General features: G+C 37.3%; 1 protein-coding gene across 6 annotated transcripts in view; it reads right to left on the bottom strand.

The window, feature by feature from the left end:
- The window catches only part of Pibf1 (progesterone immunomodulatory binding factor 1), a 239,631-nt gene that overhangs the window by 38,719 nt on the left and 178,428 nt on the right, over positions 1–22,484 (bottom strand). For 4 of the 6 annotated variants that reach the window (XM_063246830.1, XM_013141478.3, XM_003477563.5 and 1 more), the window contains 2 exons: positions 16,633–16,763; positions 9,662–9,746 (listed from right to left, as the gene is read on the bottom strand). The exons of 1 other annotated variant lie outside the window; for it this stretch is intronic. In XM_063246830.1, coding sequence (XP_063102900.1) covers positions 9,662–9,746; positions 16,633–16,763 — 216 coding nt within the window. The remainder of the gene's footprint in view (positions 1–9,661; positions 9,747–16,632; positions 16,764–22,484) is intronic. One more of the 6 variants, XR_010046846.1, reaches the window with a different exon arrangement.

Raw genomic sequence — 22,484 nt, 5'->3', positions numbered from 1 at the left:
GGTGTCCCAATCTGCATGGCAGGGAGAGAGACGTGCGAAAGTTCTGAGAGCTAGAATCGGTGAACCAAACGGCATTGAGAGCAGGATTGGCAGGGAGCCCTGCATCGACCTGTGGTGAGTGAGAGAAATGGGGACCCTTTTATAGATTAGGAGGATCCAACAGAGGACATTCTGGGAATGAGCAGACTAGCCGGAGCAGGGCCCTGCAGTGACTTTAGTCGCATATTCCCCTCTCAAGCGGGAGTGGTGGGGAGCGCTTGGCCTGGTGATGCCGCGGACTAAGATTCAGTAGGCTAGCCCAAATCAGGTCCCTGCGCCTGGCGGTGCACCCTAGCGGTGAAGCATTCAGTAGGTTGACCTGGAGGGGCGGGCCCAGCAGAGGCTGCCCAGGTCTATGTCTCCCGAGTACACTGCACTGGGCAGGAACACCTAGCTGGCGGATTCAAACAAACTGTAACAAACAAAGAGAAACAAAAAACAAAAAACAAAAAACAAAACTGGGCCTCCTACATACGCTTGTATGGAAGGAACAAAAAGTATGGGAAAAGAGAGCAACAAAAAAGGGTCCTCAGTCCCCAATCCATCCAGGAAAGGTAAATGCAAAAGAGAATGAAGACAGAAAACATGCAATATCAGACACGGCACCTATAGATATAAAGTAGTATCTCCAGAGCCTCATAGACGAGTTCAAAAATGAAGTATTTAATGAAATAAAGCAAGAAATAAGTAGAATAGTTAGAGAAATGCTAAGCACCACCCAAGAAAAAACAGACGGTGGAATTGAAGAACAGAAGAAAAGGGGAGAATTGTTGAAGAAAATAGAGAAAACATAGAATACGTGAAGCAGGGTCACAGAGATTACCAGGAAACTAAAAACTCTATTGAAAGCTGGCATAACAGCTTGAAAGAAACTAAGGATAGATTATCAGAACTGGAGGACAGATTTGTAAGGTGGGAGCATGAAATGAAAAACTTCTTAAAAATAACAAGAAAACAAACAGCAATAATACAAAGACTAGAAGATGATAACAGGATCTATAACTTAAGAATTAAGAACATAAAAGAAGAAGTAGGGCCTCAAACAAATGAACTACAAAAACTATTCACAGAAATAATCCAGGAGAATTTCCCTAATTTAGCAAAAGGTAAAGATACTCAGATGTATGAGGCATACAGGACCCCAGCCACCTACAACCCAAACAGAGCTACACCCAGGCATATAATAATCAAAATTCCAGAAATCCAATATAAGAATAGAATATTAAAAGCCATCAGAGACAAGACACAGATCACTTACAAGGGAACACCCATCAGAATTACAGCAGACTTCTCGGCACAAACCATCAAATCACGAAGAGCGTGGGGGAAAATAACTCAAGCTTTGAAAGATAATAACCTCCAGCCAAGATTGATATATCCTGCACAACTGTCCCTAGAAATTGATGGAAAAACAAGGTGCTTCCAGGATAAAGAGGAACTAGGGGAATTTGCAACCACCAGTTCAACTCTTCGGAGGTTACTGCAGGATATTCTAAAAATGAAAAATACCAAGATTCCAGAAACAGTGGCAGAGAGGCCACAATGAATGGAGCAGAAAGCGAAATGAAGAGGACAAACTGACAACTAATGACAGAAAAAGAGCTCAACAGAAATGAGGCAGAGAAGGTTGGATGGTAGGAACAGCCATTTTGGAGAAAACAAGACATCATAATAGCTAGTGCTGATTTAGTATCCTCTTGTTTTGAAGTACCATCAAGCTTTTGTTCTTCTGTCTCCATCGGTTTTAACATGTTGTATCTTATTGGATTTCATTATATGTGATAATATAAACAAAAACTTTTATAGACAAGGAGATTATACAGAAACCATTGTTCATTTTCTGTTAGTTGATTCTAAATACCCTGTAATACTGTCATTCTCTTGAACGGTTTTACATTGTTTTGATATGTTTGATACTACAGTATACGAAGTTGTTCCCAGATTTTAAGGGAAGAGATACTATGGTAACTACTAGTATGTTGAGATTATCTTGTGGTGAAACACTATTTTGCTTAAATGGCTATGTTTCAACCTGTGCTGTTTTGTTGTTATGCCCCCTTTTTTTTATCTCAATCTCCTTTTTATTATCTACTTTTTCATTTTTATCCTTTTAATTAAGGGAAAAATTAAAAAATAGCAGGATATATTATAGTAACCCACTTTGATTTCCTATTAACTTGATTTGAAACTCTGTATTGTTCTCACCATCTTGTTTTGACTGATTTTCCTCTATTCTGTTATGCTAGATAGTACCAAGTTTGAAAGTATAGGCAACAACTATGAAGACAATAAGATTCATTGTGACACCCATTCTGGTTGACTATTATTTTCTTTTGAAGTCCCCTAATGTCTCCAATGTTTTGGTTTTATTGGTCTTATTCTTTACTGTTTTGTTCAATTTTATTATAACTGATGATATAGGCAATTCTTTTTAAGATAACAAGAGGCATTATGGTAACCATTGTTGATCACCTTGTATTTTGTTTTTACATTATGTATTATGTCCATCCTTTTGATTTGACTGACTCTGTCCTGGTTGTCACATTTGGTTTTACTTTCTTCAAAAAAAAAAAAAAAAAAAGTGGTAAGAACTGTGAGAGTAATAAAACCCAAAATGTGTAATTATCATTGTACAAAAGAAAGGAAAAGAAAGTTCTCTAAAAGCTATAACTGCATATATATTTAAGTGAATAAGATAAATAACCATATTACTGAATTTTGTTGGATCAATGAACAAAACTGTTTGCAGTCTCACTGTTTGAAAGTCCCCTCTATATGCTTTAATTTTGTAACTTCAACAACTATTTCTAAGATGACAATATGTAATTAACTAGTGATTTCCTACTGTTTATTTTTTCTGAAATTCTGTATAACTTATACACCGTTTCTGTTTTTTTCCTTTTTTTCTCCTTAAATAAAATTAAAAAAAAAAAGTGTATCTGCCTAAAGAGCACCGTTATTGATGAGAAGTATGTCAATCTGAAAAATGTATTTTCATTTAAGGAAAAATTAACTTACCCACTCAGGTTTTTTTTTTTTGTCATAGATATATAGAAATGAAAAAAGGTAGTTTTTAAGAATATTTCAAACCCTTAAGCATAAACTAAGAGTGACACACATCTAGAAACATGCAATTTGTTGGAGCCCTTTATGAAGCAGCTTGCCTAAAGGCACTTGCGGCACTGCAGTGCCCCTGAAATCTTCCGAGAAATCACAAGAACATGTGAGTTAGAATCTGGAAATATAAGCATGCCATAGAAGAATGGTAATTATACTGTGACGCCACTTCCGAGACCTGGCTAACTGCAGGGTTAGCTGTTCACTTTTCCTTAAGTGACAGACACTGCCCTAAGAAGCCAGTTATCTACGATAATAGGAATTAGTCCAACATCTAGGCAGGTTTGAGACCATTCTAGGTACTCAGTAAGGGCTGGTTGACTAATTCTGGTTAAATTCTAACTGAGGTGACTATGGGTCCCGAGAGATGTTACTATCAGAAACACTGACAGAGAGGAGCACATACCTCAGGTCTCAGAAACAGACGAGTCTCATCTCTCATTCCACAAATACAATCCTTAGTGGCTGCAATTATCAAGTCCTGGGTTTTAGGGGTAGCTGTTTTAGATAAATGTTCCAGACATGACTTTCTAGTAGCTACTTTGAGACAGTTCTTTGGAACTGTTCTAGGGTGTAAAAGAGATTTGGTGCTTTTCCTAGTTAAAATGTCATTATTATTATTATTATTTTTCACTCAGCCTCCCAGGTGCTGAAATTACAGGCATATAGAGTACACCATGCCTGACTCTGACTCTTGAAGCAGAAGGAAGAGAGGAAAGGGATGTGTTGAGTTATTCTTAATACCAGGAACTTAACTATATCACAATCCTTTAAAGTAAATATTACCTTCAGTTTAAAGGGATGAAATTATTAAGTAGCACACTGCAATATGAACCCAAATCTTATTTATCTGCTAGCTTTTCCACAGTATTTTACAATGTAGAGGAGAGAAGGAATATAAAGGTCATTTCAGCCTTCATTTTAAGGACAGAGCTGAACATGAATACATGTGCATACAACACAAGGCATGATATAATCAACCTAGCTGTCTGTCTGAGAATGGTACTACATAAATACTGAAATAAGATGATAGTTCTTTAATCTTTCTGTAATGTATACTATTCATTTATTATACAGCTATTTCAGAATTATATTTTCCTGTCTGGGTGTAGTGGTGTACATCTGTAATCTAGCACTCTGGGAGACTGAGGCAGGAGGGATGAAAGTCTGAGCACAGCCTGGGGCAATTCAGTGATTCCGAGAGACCTTGTCACAAGATTGAAACATGCAGCGCGCTGGGCTGTAGCCCAGTTCAAAGGCCTTTGGTTCATTTCCCAGTACTATAAAAACAAAACAAGCATCCCTCAAAACTGCAACTATCATGTATGTCTCCACTGGAAAACATCGATCCCATCCAAACTCCTTAAATTTTTACTGCCTGCTGGAGTTTGGATGCATATCCCCCAAGGGTTTTTGTGTTAAAAAGGCTTGGCCCCCAGGATGGTCATGGCTCTAGATCCTGGGTGTATGCCAGTCCCTTTGCTGCAGTGTGGGCAGTGCTGCTCAGCTATATGGCCTCACTGTGAAGTACCCATTTGCTGCAGATCCAAAAGCAATAGGGACAAGTGATCATGGATTGAAACATCGTAATTGTGAGCCAAAACAGACCTTTTCTTAAGCTGGTGACATGGCACAATCCTTGAGCTCAGCCTGGGCAATTTAGGTGATTTAGGGACTTTGTCTCAAAATAAAACAGACTGGGGATGTAACTCGGTGCAGAGGCTCTGGTTTACAGCTCAGCATTGAAAACAAAGCAAAGCAAAACAAAACAAAACAAAACAAAGCAAAACACATAATGAAGTATCCCTCCAGAAAACAAAGGCTCTTTTAAGTATCTTAAGTACTTGCTATAGTGACAGAAAATTGACCAATACATCGCCAAACCTAGAAACTTACTTTTATCCTCACAGAATCCTTCTACAAACAGCTGATGCTCTCAGCGCAAGCTAAATCCCATTGCACGCAGTGCTTCTAGGGGCCCCCTTGTTTCTATGTTTAATGTGTTTCTATTTGGCTTTCTCTGTATTTCTTCTATTTGACTTCAGTACTTTAACGGGTTTACTTCCGATCAAGGAGGTAAAATAATCTTGATAACAGGGCCTTCCTCGATCATTCTGCATTCTCTTATTAACATCGCGTAAGGACTGGCTGCTTTTCCTTTACTTTTCCCCTTCTACTCTTTAATTCACTGCAATCTTCCTTTTAGGCAAACTGCTTGGGCAACAAATGACACTTCCCTTTTGGTCTCAATCTCATCTGACCCGATACCACATCCAAGTGTGCAGAATGCCCTCCTCTCGACAGCTGCCCTGGGACTCGCTGCCTCTGCTGTCTCCTAGTGGCCCTCTTGACTCCTCTGTGTGTAAGCACTTTTCCTTTTGTCTGAGCATCAGTGTCTCGCTCTCTTTCCCTGCATGCTATAACCCTCAAATCTGTCTGGATGAGTCTGCTTACTTGCGCTATTTACTGGGTATGTCAGCTTAGATGCTTCTTGGGCTTTTCTTCCCCAAACTCCCCCTCCAATGTCCTTTGTAACAGCACCTCTGATCCAGGAAACAAGCCAAAAGCTGGGGTATCAATTGTCCTTCCTCCATTCTGCATCAGTCCCTAAATCCAGAGTCCTGTGATTCTGCTTCCTAAATACCTTTCTGATTGGTCCACTTTTGCCCACAAGTCATTACTGGTGTAGTTTCAGACACTGCCAATCCTCTCTGAATACTGGACTAGCTTGCTTGTTTGCTTTTTTTTTTTGTTGAATCAGGGTCTCATGGAGTCCAGGCTGGCCTCAAACTCATAGCAATCCTCATGTCTCAGCCTCCCAAGTGCTGGGATTACAGCTGTACACCATCATGCCTGGCTTGGACTAGCTTTCTAAGAGAAGTTATGTGAGGGCTTTTGCGAATGACCTCTAAAGCCTCGTGTCATAGGTGGGCAGTTTTGAAGGTGGCTGGCTGGACTAGAGTGTGTACTTGTTGATTAAGGGTGTGATGCTGGGATTAAAGATGTGGACAACGGAAGCTCTACCTTGGGTGGGTGGCACCAATAAATAGGCGTATAGCCTTCCCAGAATATAAAGGGAAAAGGCAGGTAAGGAATGGCTGCTGATGCTGCTTGCCACACAATGCACTATTTCTTCTTTGCCTTGGAGGTAGCCAAATATGGACTAATACTTCTACAAACTGAGCTGAAATAAACCTTTCCTCCTTTAATGCTGGGTGTTAGGTATTTTGTCTCAGCAGTGAGAAAAGTGAGACAGGTTCTTACTGGTCCCCTCAATACAGCTCTAAAAGCCATGAGAAAAAGGGTTTTTACATCAGATGCTTAAAATACTGAGCTCAGCACTGTGATACTTCGGTTCATGAACTTAATTCTCTCTACGATTCTGGTTGTAAACAAAACTGGACAAATCAAATTTCACTACAAAATCAACACTGAATTGATTTGCTTGTTGTTCAATTTTTCACTAGAATTATAGAAAGAATTAAGTTTGTGAACTGAAGTACCACTATACTTAGACGTTTGGCTAAAGATATTTTTCTACTTTTAACTGTTTATTTCTAAAGAGAAATGACTTAACCACTTATCAATCCAATTATTTAAATATAAGATGACCAAAATTTGCATACCTTTGTTAATTTTTGTAAGACAACAGGAAATATAAAAACCGCAATTTTACCAAATTTATTTAGCATAAGAATCCACTTGTAGCCCTACTTGGTGGCTCATGCCTGTAATCCCAGCACTCTGGGAGGCTGAGGCAAAAGGATCGCTGTGAGTTCAAGGCCAGCCTGGGCTACATAACAAATTGAAGAAGGCATCCTGAACTACACATTGAGACCCTGTCTCAAAAAAAAAAAAAAAAAAAAAAAGAAAAAATTGACTGGCTGAGCTCTGGAGAGTCAGTAGACACACACACACACACACAATTTTTTTTGTTTGTTTGTTTCACATCGTGTTACAATTATCGATAAACATATTATCAGGAGATCTTTTTCATTATTTTTTAAGACTCTTACTAAGGTTTATATTTTATTTTATTTTTTTGGTACCAGGAATCTAACTCACAACCTCATGTTTGCCAGGCAGGTAGTGTGCTGCTGAGGTATAACCCTTGCCTTTATTTTTATTTATTTGAGCAGAATATATTTATTGAGAGAAAGCAAGCTTCTGTACAAGAGACAAACAGAAGGGGTCCCAAGTGGGTTGCCCCTTTATTTTATTTTTGAGACAATATCTTGCTTTGCAGTGGCCCAGGCTGGCCTAGAAATCCCACTGATCCTCCTGTCTACCCACCAAAATTGTTCTGAGGCAGCAAAAGTAAAAGGGAAAGAAAAAAGATCGTAACACCTGCATTAAGACATTCAACTCTGAATCTTCTGGCAACTAGGTCATAAAAGAAACATAAAAGAACTAATGCAAGCAATAACATCATGAAATTTTTTTTTTTTTTGGTCTAACAGGGATTAAAGAGAAAATTCTTCACCCCTCCAGCATAGAAAAAACATGGATTTACTTTTAATTTTGACAGTATGCGACCATGGGTGAATTAGTCCACTCAGCAGCTGTAACACTTCCATCTGTAACAGTGGGGACAGTAATACATGCTTACCAATGGACTGCAGTAAAGATTAAGTTATATGACTTATGTGAGGTATTTAGTAAACTGCCTTGAGTAGTTTTACAAAACAAAGAGACAGTACATCAGCCCTTATTTTGATTTTTTCTCTCCTGTGGTACTGGGGATGGAACACATGGCCTTCACACTGAGCTGTTTCACCCACATCCAGGGATACCTTCTAAATGCTTTACTCCTTCCATTAAGACACCCTAAAGGCCCTTACTCCAAAGCCTGTTTCTAAGCTGGGAACGACCCTGCAGTTCCTTGGATACTATTTCCAGGATATGCACCTTTGAATGGCTTCTGGTAATCATCTTCAGTTTGGCCCTCTAATGTAATTCTTCCTTTAATTTATTCCCAAACATTTGGTCTACTTTTTCCAGATTAGCAAACAATGTCTTTAGGACAGTCATAAATCAATGGTCTGCTTTGAATATTTCTTTTTTAGAATAACAAAACGGTGAAAAGATGGCTAAAGTAAGACAATAATGTATAAAAAATGCTTAGGACTAACACATTAGCCTTAAAAATACCATATGTTGGTGAAGATATGTAGGTACTAAATTCTCAAGCACCACAGATAAAACTGTACAAGTATAATCCCTTTGGAAAAGCCTGGCAGTTCATTATAAACATATACTTACCCATTTCACTCAGCATTTGTGCTCCAAGGTATGAACAAAGAGAAATGGAAATATACATTTATACAAAATCCATACAGGTTGTGCATAATGGCACATGACTATAATCCCAGCACTTGGGAGGCTGAGGAAGGAGGATCATTGCAAATTCAAGATCAGCCTGGGCTACAAAGTGAGTTCAAGGCCAGCCTGAACTGCACAGGGAGACAGCCTCAAAAAGCCATAAAAACACATAAACAAAACAAAATAAAACAAAAACAACAAAAAACCCCCTGTACAGTCAGTTACAATTGCTTTACTTATATTTTATATTGTGATATTAATCTGACTATATTTTAACAAGGTATAATATTTAAGATATTATTTTATTTCTAGATATCTCAAAACATAAACAATAACTGAAATGTATATTAACTGTGAATGGATTAACAAACCGTAACAATCATATAATAGAGTATATGTATTGGACTCATTGTAAAAAGCTAGACTCAAAAGGCAACACATTGTAATTTCATTTATATGACATTCTATAAATAGGAAAACTACAGGTATAGAAAATAGATCAGTGGTTGTTAATGGAGGAGCCTGGGAAAACAATCAACTACAGGGTGCACCAGAGACTTTGTATATGAAGTTATTCTATCACTTGACTGTGGTGGCACAGTATTTACACAACTGCATGCATTTGTCAAAAAGAACAGAAAGAAAAAGGGTGACTCCTACTGTTCTTATATTTTACCTTAATAAATCTAACTAAAAACTAAACTGGGTACATCTCTGAGGTACTAACTGGCTTTTGGCAAGCTACTTAAAAATCATTTTTTCTTCTATAAAATGGAAATTATCTTTTAAAGATTTTTGGTGAGAAACAGAAAACTTTATGAACTTTAAGGCTCAAGATGAATACTACATATTGGACACTGAGCATAAAATGACACATAAGGGTACACTAAAGAAATTTGCTGTCTCAGAGCAGAAAGCGATAAATCAGATAATAGTTGAATAATGCAGAAATTCAGTGACAGAGAAGTGAACAAATCAATACTGGCCAGCAAGAAGGGGCATTCCACAAACATGAATTAACTCTACAAATAAGGTGTATCTCAGGTTGACAGTGTGACACAAATATAAGTCATTAATGAACGCAGTCAACTGTCTCAAACCAGTAATATCAAATAATCTTAAACCAACATGGATTTTGAAAATACTTAAAATGGTAAAAATAATTACAAAATGAAATAAATACCTCACGATGATTTAGAAGTTGTTCTAAATCTAATGCCATTTGGTTCTTCATTTGTAGTAAAGCTGATTTTTCTTTATTTAAATTGCTAGAAAAAATTCAAGTTCAAAAAAGTGATCATGTTAATGTAAATTTAGTTACAACAGTAAATAGCAAGAGAATAAATGTAAGTCTAATTATCTGAACTAAAGGTAAATTTTTAGTCAAGAAACATACCAGACTAGGCACTACAATGTTTAATTTAATGACTTGCCAAGTTTTTTAGACTCTTTTAATAACCATTTAACAATGCAATTGAGATGCTTTCTGAGAATACTTTTCTGCTATTAGGGGCATAAAATCAGGGTTTTAAAGTTGACTTTTAGCCAGGAATGGTGGTGTACACTTCTAATCCTAGCAATTCGGAGGCTGATCACTGTGAGGAAGGTCACTATGAGTTCAAGGCCAGCCTGGGCTACATGGGAAGACTGTTTCAAATCAACAAACAAACAAACAAAAAACAACAACAAAAAAATTAAATGTAAGAAGAGGTAGTGGGCCTTATCTAAAAAGGAAAAAGAATGTTTATGTGGGCAAAATATTAAAATACAAGGTACTGGAAATCATATATATATATGCATGTATATCCTTGAAGTTACAAGTAGCACTTTGTAAATAACTAGGTGCTAACTGAGTTAGATAAATGAATCAGTATGTGGAAAGTGATTTTTGTTTACAGTTTTTTTTCCCTTGCAGTAGTGAGAATTGAATCCAGGACTCCCACACTAAGCTACATCCCCATTTTTTTTTGCTTTTGAGACAGGGTCTAAGCTGCTAAATTGCCCAGGCTGAGTTTGAATTTGTGATCCTTTTCCACAGCCTCCCAGAGTAGTAGCATTACATGAGCCATCATGACCAGCTGGATTTGACAAAAAAGAGGGAAGTTATTTTACAAACCTACTTGGCTGTTTTTTTTTTAAATTCAAAGAATATTAGCAGGCATTCTAGAAAACCTGGTTAATTCCAAGGCTTTAAGAAGGAAGAGCTTACATACTCCCTTTCCTAGCAACTCTCCCAGGAAACATCAGTTTGTCTTCTAGAAGGAAGACCAGGTACAGGCCTGACTTCCATTTCCAGCTGTGCCACTGACTCAGCTGTATGGAACAATGCGTGATACACACAACACACTGAACTTCTGTTTTCACATCTGTAAGCGTAGAAAACACTCATGTGTGTCAAAGGGCTATGTGAATTATCTAATGATCCTATAAAGCATTGAATGCATAAAACTCTGCATAAATGCAGGGCAGTATTACTAACTTAGATGGAAACAGGCATCAGAGGAAAACAGTAATTATGTGCCAATAAAGGTAAGCAGCTCAGCAGAAAAACAAACTGACTCTCAGAGGAAGGCGCCAGAGATCCTACTCAGCCGAGGAGCTGGGGAAACTAAGTGCCACCCTCGGCCACGGCCCCTGGTTTCTGTAACTGTAAAATCTGTGTCCATCTGTAGCTGGAATTACCCTGAAGAGTTTTCCTCAAAATTAAAGTCAAAACAGCACAGAGGACCAGAGTCTTCAGGAAGCATGTAAGTGCCTATGCTCATACTCAAGTGTACACACTATACAACACATGAATGTAAGCAAGCGAACTTTCAGAGCACACACACATACTCGATCTCCGTTTCAAACATCAGCAGGCTCATTCCCTAAAATGTAGTTCAGTGGGCATGGAATGCTAAACTATAGGATTAACTGGATAATTTTTTTAGAAATGCTTCATAGATAGTGTTTAACTTTTTAAAAATAAAGTAAATATTCTACAGTGAAACAGCTCTCCTCCAATTATATGGAATAAAAAGTGGGTGGATAAACTGGCTTAAAGAGCACTTGTATCCTATCTGAAAGATGTCAGCTTATCCCAAACACTATGGACCCTATGGACAACATTCCTGAGATTAGAATACAAGAGGACAGAGTTTCTTTTTTTTTGTTTTTCTGATACTAGGGACTGAACTCATGAACTTGCACTTACCAAGCAGGCACTTAAACACTGCTGAGCTAAACCACCGGCCCAAGGACAGATTTTCAAACTTAGTATTTGTTATAATATACTCAAACCACAAAGGAGACCACCTTAGACATGTGGGTCTCTAAAACAATATAATGATTATTATAGTCACTGTTCTGTTAGGACATATGTAATTACTCAATAGAAGTTTAGTCTTTGTAAGACATATTTCTTAACAGTGGAAACTTACCTTTAAAAATACCAAGCTTCTGTGTGTGACTCATAAAATAACTACAAAACAAATCTCCTTATAAGCACATCTATCTTGAATGGTATATTACACCCATAATTGTTCAACTCACTGTTAATTATTACTTAGAAATCCACGTTTATGGTTGTTTCACCTGCTATATGAAAACATATTCCTGATATATTATTTCTTAACTTCCTGGATCAATATACTCAGTCTTAGCCTTGTAAGGGATGTTGACAATGTAGTCTTTCTCTTTTTTAACTACTAGTTAAGAATAAACTGACAACAGGGAAAGAAAATTTATGCTAATGATTCTCTTTCCATGCTTCCTTCAGTTCTGAGGTAAAGATCAAACCAGACTGTCTGTGTGGCTTGGCAGAGGAGATGGAACTATACTATGGTTAGAATGGATCTTTACTATAATGATAAGGGAATTTAAAGCAGATATCAGTGACAGCTCAAATGTCAGCTGTTAGCACATATGTAATGATTGTTTTCAGTGCCTATTTACTCTAGAAACTGAATATATCGTATAAACAGCTAAATTTGCACAGGGTGAGTATTCAATGTGATCCTGTTGATTTTTCTAAGAAAATAAAACTACCTTTTCATCGGGCTTTTATTTTATATGATACTTTTTTATATTCATGGTGATATAAATATTCCTTACAATTAAAATCAAAGTACCAAAGAGAAACAGAAAACTTTCAAGAAACATAATTTAGTAATCCTTTTGGCTAATCATATAATGTTTAAATTTTGAATTAATAAAGGCTAAGAGTGGAGTGGAGGTAACCCTTATGAATTTCTTTGATGTGCCAGAAGCTTTATATACAGTATTTTCCTTTGTTTAATGTTTACATCCAGGCTTTGAGATTCACATTAATAAGCACACTGCACAGACATGTTTATCACAAGAAAAGAAGCCAGGCTGATATGGATCCAAACCCAGGGTGATTCCACTACCACAAACCCACTGGCTGGAGCAGGGTGAGGAGCTGAGGGTGCACAGTCCTGAGGGTGTTGGGGTAACTGGGCCTGGTTGCTGAGCTCAGTTCTCGGGGTCATTCTACACATGGACACAGCATCTCTGTAAAAGCACCTCAGGGTCACAGGCAAACTACTGCAAGTTCTTTATGTTTGTACCTTACAGGCAATTGCTTTAAGAGCAAGGTTTTGTACCTTTCAAAATAAGAGTTCAGAATCTACTAACATATACAATAAATTTATGAAATACTTTGTTTAGCAAACACAATTTGGTACTTAATTCCATAGTAGGTATAGCGTTTGTAATTACTGTCACTGTTAAGGGAGTCTTAATTTTTGTTTAACGCTAACATACTTTGAGAAATACCTTTCAGGATTTTTCTTTTTTTTTTTTCTGTTCTTGCGGTTCTGAGGACTGAATTCAAGGCCTCACACATGCTAAGCAAGTACTCTATGAATGAGCTACATCCTTAGTAGTTTTCTCATTGTTGTTTTGAGATGAGGTCTCTGTGTAGGTCTAGCTGGCCTTGAATTCACTATGTAGCCCAAGTTGGCTTCGAAGATGTGGTGATCTACCTGCCTCAGCCTTCTGAATGCTGGAATTACAGGCATGTGCCACCACGCCTGGCTATCCCTAATGTTTTTAAAATTTTTATTTGAAAGAGAGATTCATGAAATTTCCCAAGCTGGACTTGAACTTATAATTCTCCTGCCTCAGCCTCTGAATAGCTGGGATTACAAGTGTGTGCCAGCAAGTCCAGCTTATTTCTCATTTTAAAATAAATACAATATACAAATGTGTTAATGGTTTATAGATATTAAAGAAAGCAAACCTTCTTGAGTATATGTAATGTTAGGGCACCATCCTACATATAATATAAAGCTCTCATCACTTACCCCTTAGAACAACCATACAATTGAGGTGCTATTAACACTACTCCAGTTTCAGAGATGAGAAAATGGTTGTGCTCTTCAATAATATAGCTATTAGTCATAAAGCAGTTAGAATTAAAATTAACTTAGTGTAGTCGTAATTAAAAATTTAGTTCTAAATGCACATTAATCACAGATGGCAGGTGGCAACTACTGCACAGTACAGACATAGACTACTTTCATCATTGCAGAAAGCTCCATATTATAATGGGAGCTTGTGTTTCACTAACTTGGCCCAATTTCAAACTAAGTACTGTACTGGGCTAGATCTGAATCCATTCAGCCTCAATTCCTTTTAAAAATATTAAAAAACAAAATAAAACCAAGTTTATTATAGATTTTTATTTGTCTTTTTCCTTTTTATCAGTTCCGGGGATTGAATTCACCACTGCCTGCTTGCAAGGCAGGCGCTTATGCTGCTGAGCTAAATCCCCAGTCCCCTTGTTTTGTTTTTTTGAGACAAGGTTTCACTATGCAGTTTGGGTGGGTCTCACAGTGATCCTCTTGCCTTGGTCTCCTAAGTGCTGGGATTACACTATGCCTGGCTTATTACAGAATTATTATTATTATTTTTTGGTCTTTTTGACACAGGGTTTTGCTAGGCAATTCAGGCTGGCTTTGAACTCACTTTGCAGCCTAAGCTGGCCTCAAACTCATAGTGATCCTTTATAGAATTTTTAAAGAGAGAAAATACAACAAACTTGTATCTGTCATCCAGTTTTAACAATTATCAACTCAAACCTCCACTTTTAATTACTGTTTTACATTTTTTGCTTTACTTCCTTAGTTATATTAATGAAACATTATCCATAGTTGGAATAGAACATAGGGAGGCAGTATAACATAATGGTTAGTAGAGAATTTGCAGATGGATATGGATTCAAATTCTGGCTCTTCTGCAAAACTATGTATTCTTAGAGAGCAAGCGGCTAGGCAGGCATGGTGGCATACACCTATAATCCCAGTACCTGGGAGGTCGAGGCAGGAGGACTGCCATGAATTTGAGGCAGCCTAGACTAACAGTGAATACAAGAGATCCTGACTACTTAGTAATACCCTGCTTCAAAAAAACCCAAAAAAACCCGCAAAGAAAAACCAAAATCCAAATAAAACAAAATATAAAACATCCTCCACCAAAAATATCCAACAAAAACAAGAATAAGCTGCTTAATTTTTCTAGGGTTGAATTTGTTCATCTTTATAACTTTCTCCTTTAGCTAATTACTATTATTTTTCTCTGTGTTAAACATTTTCAGTCATCTTCATTCTTTTTGGTCTTTTTTGTTTTTATAGGTACCAGGGATTGAATTCACAACTGCCTGCTTGCAAGGCAGGCGCTTATGCCGCTGAGCTAAACCCCCAGCCCCAGTCATCTTCATTCTTAACAACATTAGTATACAAATAATATTTATAAGTAACTATAAGAGGTAAATTTTCCAAGCCTTTATGCAGCATCTCTAAGATTATAAGGTAAATTCAATATTAAAAAATTTTTGTTGGGTGTGGTGGAGCATGCCTATAATCCCATCACTTGTGAGGCTGAGACAGGAGGATTGTTGTGAGTTTGAGGCCTCTCTGGGATACAAGGCCAACCTGGACTACACAGACAGACCCTGGCTCAGAAAAACAAAATAAAACAAAATAAAAACAAATATAATAAACATGTAACATACTAAGAAAAAGTTCAACTTTCTCTTTCAACCAAGTGTCCAATGGATGATGAAATTTATTATAGTGTATCTATACACTATAATAACCAAGTATCCAATGGATGATGAAATTTATTATAGTGTATCTATTGTCTCTGATATAAATTTATAATACAATCAATTAATGTTGATATACTATAGTTACATATATATTTTAACTGTAAGTTAATCCAGAAAGAAATTGTTATTTTAATGTTTAAAATGCGTAAGATTTTATTTTGCTGTATCATCAAAAAATTCATGAGTAAAGTTCTGGACAAATTGTGTGGTATGATGGAAATGAGAGTTGAGAATTGTTCTGATTAATCTGTCAAAAAACCCCTCATTTTACTTTGCAATTCATCTTCTCTTTATTTTTTCCAATTTCTTAATTTAACATTTTTTATTTCCCACTGAATTCTTCATTTACAATGGGTTAATAATTCATCCTGAAAAGTTTATAATAAGAATTTTATGATAATCATAAAAAATGATAACTAAGCCACCTAACCAACCACTCAAGAGCTAAAATCTTTTTCACAACACATAGCATCGATCTTACTTCACTTTAAAAAACTGAAGCGTGCAGATGAACAGGTCAAGAATTTGAGTGACTAATATGTGGAGCTAGGCTTTGAGACAAGGTCTCAAAAAGGAAACAATTTTAAACTAAGGAGATGAAAAGAATGTATTTGTTTACCTTAAGCTAATTCATGGGTTGCTTCATGTAAGTGTCACGGAAGAAAAGCCTAAAGCTTTCCTTGGCAAAATCAACATGAATCTGTATCAGTGTGCACACTTGACCTGTTAAGTCACTTCACCTGTGCCCAGTCTGCCTCTCCTTTGGGGCATTTCTCATCCCCAGGAGACAAGGACAGGACAGCTGTTATGTTCCCTCCCGCGGCTAGAGTGCTTTGTTAGGAAACAGAGCGACATTATTTCCACGCTAAGACTCCCAGGGTGCAATACGAATACTTGATATGGATGTCACCCAGCTTTCTGAGAGCAGTACAAGTCTTATTTTATTTAAAATCTGTATTATTTCACAATTACAATCTAAATTCATCTATATAGCATTATGTTTAGTGTCTTTATTGCTCAGACGAAAGGTGTAGATGGTTTACCTGACATCTTTCTCGAGTTGTGCTATGCACTTCATCAGGGAATTGATCTTAGAATCTCTCTGACGCACGGATTCAATCAGGTATCTGTACGGTTGTTGAGTCTGGTTTAACAGCAAATTTGCTCTGTCACGCTAAAGAAACACACAGTTCATTAAACTTTAGAAAATCTGACAATAGACTTAAATCATTAAAAATGCTCCAGCTTAAATTAGCTAAAAATGAGTATTTTTTGAGCTTTATTTCTATGGAAAATACACAATCACATAATTTACCAATCTTTCTTCTTTTTTTTGTGGCGTTGAGGATTGAGAATCCAGGCCTTTTGCACCGACTCCTGTACACCCTCAACCCTTCTTTGTTTACTTTTTATTTTGAGACAGGGTCTAGATTGTCCAGGCGGGACAATTAAATCTGAGATCCTCCTGCTTCAGCCTTCCAAAGTGCCAGGATTACAGGTATGCACCACTACAGTGGCCGATTTACTAATTTTTCATTTCTTTTAATTCTCTTTTTAAAATAAATACATGACTTATGTACCTGAATTACTATGTATAGATTTTTAAAAGTTGTGTTTAAAATATACATGTTACCACTTTACATATCTTAAAGTGTACAATTTGGTGGCATCAGGCCCATTCACAATGTGGTACAACCATCCCTAATGTCTTTCTGAGGGCAGGGATACTGGGGATTGAACCCAGGGTTTGCTGTGTGTTAAATATGTACTGAACAATTGACACCCCCAGTCTCAAAGAATTTATTAAATTACTGACAAAGTAGTTTTGTACATGCTTTGTGTTTTTTGGTAGTGGTGGTACCGGGGATTGCACTCAATCACTGAAGCACATCCCCAGCCCTATAATATATTACTTATTTTCAGAATATTTGCATTAGATCAGACAGAAACTGTGCTCATTAAGCATATTCCTCCCGCAGGCTTTGGAAATCTCTATCCTACTTTCTGGCTCTCAAGGCTGCCTCTTCTGGACAGCTCACAGAAGTGCCCCAAGCAGTTACAGCTATCGGCGTCTGCTCAGACTCTGTCCTGTACAGTATGAGAACACCCTATAATGCTAAATACACCACACTGTAGGCTTGTAGCACACTGTGCTTACTGTTTCCCTCCCGATGGGCACCTGGGTGTTCCCATTTCTGGCTCCTGTGAGTAATGATGTGATGAACACTGGTGCACGAACACCTGTGTACCTTGTTTTCAACTCTTTTGAGTATCCACCTGTCAGTGGGGACTTGCTAGGGTATGTTTAAATTTTTGACAAATTGCTGCCATTTTTTAGAAAAGCTATACAGTACCATTTTGTATTCTTCCCAACAATCTACTTCCTAGTTTCTCTACATCCTGTCCAACCCTTGTTAACTCACGTGCAGGAAGCTGTATCTCTGGAGAAATGTTTACTCAAGCCTTTTGCCATATTTTAATTTCTCTGTTGAGTTGCAGAAGTTCTTTATGTATTCTAGAGGATACTTTTACTAGATACATAATTTGCAAATATTTTCTTCCATTATGTGGGTTTACTCTTGTAATAAATGCACTCTGAAGCACAAGTTTACATACAGGTCTTGCACTTTCTAGGATGGGTTCTACAGATCCATGGTCTCGTGGACAGGCTCCCGCATGCACATAACACACACTGATTGTCTTCACCCCATCTCCCTGTTCTGCCCTCTATACTCGCCTCACTTTCATGGGGGCTTCAGTGTTCTGTTTTGCTTGCACCCTTCCCCCTCCTGCCTGTCTTACAGTAGTTTCCCTTCTACTTTCTTGTCATCTTTTTTAGGGTCTACATATTAGGGAGAATATGAGATATTTGTTTTTCTGATCCTGACTTATTTTGCTCAGCATGATGTCCTCCACAGTATTTTCCTGCAAATGACAGAAGGTCCTTCTTCCATTGTTAGATATGTTGTTTGTGCATGTTGGACTGCTAGGGGTGGTCCTACATCCTGGCTACTATGAACTGTGCCACAATAAACCTGGGTATACAGGGATCCCTATGGCATGCAGACAATTACTTCAGGAGTATACCAAAGACTGATACAGTTGGATCAAATGGTAGCTCTAATTTTAGTTTTTGGGGGATCTCCATACTCATTTCCATAGCAACTGTACTAATTTTTATATGAATAGCATGGAAATGTTCCTTTCCTCCTACATCCCAACCAGCAATTTTTTTTTTTTTTTTAGTATTGGAAATTGAACTCAGAACCTTGCACTTGCCAGGCAGGCACTTGGCTGATGAGGTACATCCCTATCCCTGTATTTTGTATTTTTGATAGTCATCCTGTCAAAATGTAGTTTTGATTTGCAGTTTGCTAATGGTTAACAACATTGAATACATTTCTTTGCTCATTTACTGATTGATTTTTTTTTGGTGTTAAGTTTTTAAAATTTCTTTATATGTTACATACATTAACCTGTCAGAGGAGTAGCTGGTAAAATGTTTTCCCCATTCTGTAGGCTGTCTTCACTTTGTTAGTTGTTTCTCTTGCTGTGTAGAAACTGTAAGTTTGATGTACTCCTATCTATTGATTCTTGCTGTTATTTCCTGTGTTATTCAAGTTCTATTCAGGAAGGCTTTGCCCATACCCACGGCTTCAAGTGTTTTTCCTATTTTTTACTTTGTTTGTTTGTTTTTAGCAGTTTCAAAGTTTCATATCTTAAACCCAGGTCTTTGATTCATTTTTTACTTATTTATTTATTTTTTATCGGTACCAGGGATCGAACTCACGACTGAGTGCCTGCAAAGCAGGCGCTTATGCCGCTGAGCTAAACCCCCAGCCCCTGGTTCATTTTTTAAACTTTGTATTTTTTGTTAGTACATATTTGTCATTCATTTTATCATATTCATCACAGGGAATCTGTACCTGCACATAATTTGATAACTCTTTTCTCCCCCAACCCCCTCCCCTCCCTTAAACTTTCCATTTTTGAATTTTTTTTGTACAAAGTGAGAGAGAAGGATCCAGGTTCAGTGTTTTACAAATGCATATCTGGTTTCTCTAACACCATTTGTTATAGAAGTTTTTTCTCTAACATATTTTTGGCACCTTTGTCCAGAATCAGATCGCTGCAGTTACATGGGTTTGTCTCTGTGTTCTTTATTCTGTTACTTTGGTCTGTATGTGTATTTTGTGCTCTTATTAGGTTATTTTCTGGTTGAAATTTTCATTGTAGAGAAACATTGATACATATGTAATTTATTTTATTTGGAGGTTACTGTGAATGGAATTTTCTGATTTCTTTTAGTCCACTATTGGTGTACAGTGAAGGAATTGTTTATTTTGATTTTATATCCTGCTAATTTGCTGAATTCATTTATCAACTGTAGAAGTCTTTTGGTAAAGTACCTAGGGTCTTTTAAGTACAGGATCATATCACCTGTGAACCAAGATAGTTTGACTTCTTTTCCTATTTGTAACCCTATTTTTACTGCTCTCTTGAGCTAATTAACTGACATTTCAAGCACTATACTGAATAACAATTGTGAGAGTGAACATCCTTGTCATGTTCATGAACAAGCTTTTATATTTATGAAGGCTAACTTATCTTTTGTGCCTGTCCTTTGGAAGAAACCACTGCTTTTTTCCATTTGTTTGCTTGTTTTTGTTTTTTAAAACAGGGTCTTGCTATGTAGCTCAGATCAGCCTTGAACCCACTACACAGTCCAGGCTGCTCTCAAACTGCACCGGGATTATACTACTTCCAAATTTTAAGGTTAAAGCGATTTCCTCTTTGGCTTTCTTCTATGTGTTTTATACTGTTAGCTCTTATATTCAGGTCTCTGATCCACTCTGAGTTACTTTTTGTGTATGGTATAATGTAAGGGTCCACCTTCATTCTTTTGTTTGAAGATACTCCGTTTTACCAGGTCTATATGTTGAACAGACTGTTCTTTTTGTACCAAATGGTGCTGACATCCTTGTAAAAAACCATGGACTACATACCTCAGGCATGGTGCACACCGGTAATCCCAGTCACTTGGGGGCTGAGGCAGGAGGACCACAAGTTAAGAGTAATCTGGGCGATTTAGTGAGACTTTGTCTCCTCTGACTCCCAAAAGGGCTGGGGATGTCGCTTAGTTGTTGAGTGCCAGCCTGGCGCACTTAAGGCTCTGGGTTAAATTCCCAGTAATAAAAAACAAAAAACTCAGTTGGGTATGGTGGTACACTCCTATAATCCCAGCTTTCATAAGGCCTGAGGCAGGAGGATCTCAAGTTTGAAATCCTAAACTACACAACCAAGACTGTGTCTCAAAAATCAAACAACCCCCACCACAACACCCCAAAACATTAAAAAGTATATGCATCGATGTTTATTTCTGATCTCCTGTTTTTTAATTCTATTGGTGTATATGTGTGTCTTTATGACTGTAACATTTTTTCACATTGTTTTATTATTACATTTTTGTAAAATCTGGAAGCAAGATGCCTCAAAATTTGTTTTCTTCTTTTTAAGATTGCTTTGGCCATTGGAGGTTCCTTAAAGTCTCATATGAAATTTTGAATAGGCTCTCCTATTTTTTGTAAAAATTCCACTGGGATTAAGATAGAGATAACAATCCGTAGGCTGTTTTGCAAAGTACTGTCATTTTAACATTAAGTGTGTCTCTATGAACATCATACATCTTTTGCTTATTTGATTAACTCGATTATTCCTGATACTACTGTATATAGAATTATTTTCTTAATTTTGTTTTTGGATTGTTCATTGCTATTATGCACAACTTTATTTTTTTCATAACACATCAAGATCATTATAATTTAATTATAATGCTTACAGTAAAACATTTAGAATGTTATCAGTTCTGAACAGTACAAATAATGCTATAATAAACCCTTCCTGTATTGTAGATGTCTTAAATTGATATTTCTTGATTTTTTTTTTTTTTTGTCTTTTTGAGATAGGGTCTTGCTCTGCAGTTTAGGCTGGCCTTGGACTCACTTGGTAGCCCAGTCTGGTCTCAAATTTTCAGTGATCCTCCTGCCTTAGCCTCCTAAGCGCTGGAATTACAGGAGTGCGCTTCCACACCCAGTTTTTTTTTTTTTTTACCAGTATAGAAGAAGATGATGTAGAGGACAGACAAATCAGACAGAAGGTGTTTTATTATACAGAACAAGCTCACAATATTACTACTCTGTGAGCAAGTTTCCAGCCTCTTATATATGTTTAAAAATTTCCCCTCTTTCTTTTGTAGACACTAATAAATCCAATTGAGACTACAGAGATGCTGCTTTTCTGAGATAAAAAAAATGATGTGTATAAGTTTTTCTTTCCACCAAACGAATTATATTCTGGGAGGATGAGGTAGGAGGATCTTGAGTTTGGGGTTAGCCTGAGTGACATAGTGAAACTTTGTTTTAAAAAAAGAAAAGAAAGCCAGGTACAATTGATTTTAGCATGTCAGCTTTTGGGTTTTCCTCCCACGTTAATGAATCAGGAAGTGATCAGCAGCTCAGGAGCAGAAGGAGCAAGAAGGGCCAGCGGGGCACAGTGGAAGGCGAGGAATGAGGCCGGGAGCGCACTGCTGGGCTGCCTCCACCAGGCCAGGGGTATGGAGGGGAGCCCCTCCCCAGAACCGCCTGTGAGAGAAGGTCCTCTCGGCCGGAGGGCTGCTTTATGGAAGCATTTCTTCATCTAAATTATATCAGAAAAAACTTTTTACGGTTATATTAACTATACAGTCCAGGAAAACCATAAAGAAAAGGAAATGAATAGGGAAAGAAAAGATTTTTCACGGGGGAAGGTCACAATTTATTATCTTGAAAGCACGACTATACAGAAAAAATACATAAAAAAAAAAAAAAAGAAATTGCATTATACCTATGCTGGATGG

This window comes from Cavia porcellus, unplaced genomic scaffold (genome assembly GCF_034190915.1).
Source record: "Cavia porcellus strain 051 isolate PalLab524CR breed Dunkin Hartley unplaced genomic scaffold, mCavPor4.1 scaffold_4, whole genome shotgun sequence".
In the NCBI taxonomy this organism is placed as follows: Eukaryota; Metazoa; Chordata; class Mammalia; order Rodentia; family Caviidae; genus Cavia; species Cavia porcellus.
This window is presented reverse-complemented; position numbering and strand designations above follow the sequence as displayed.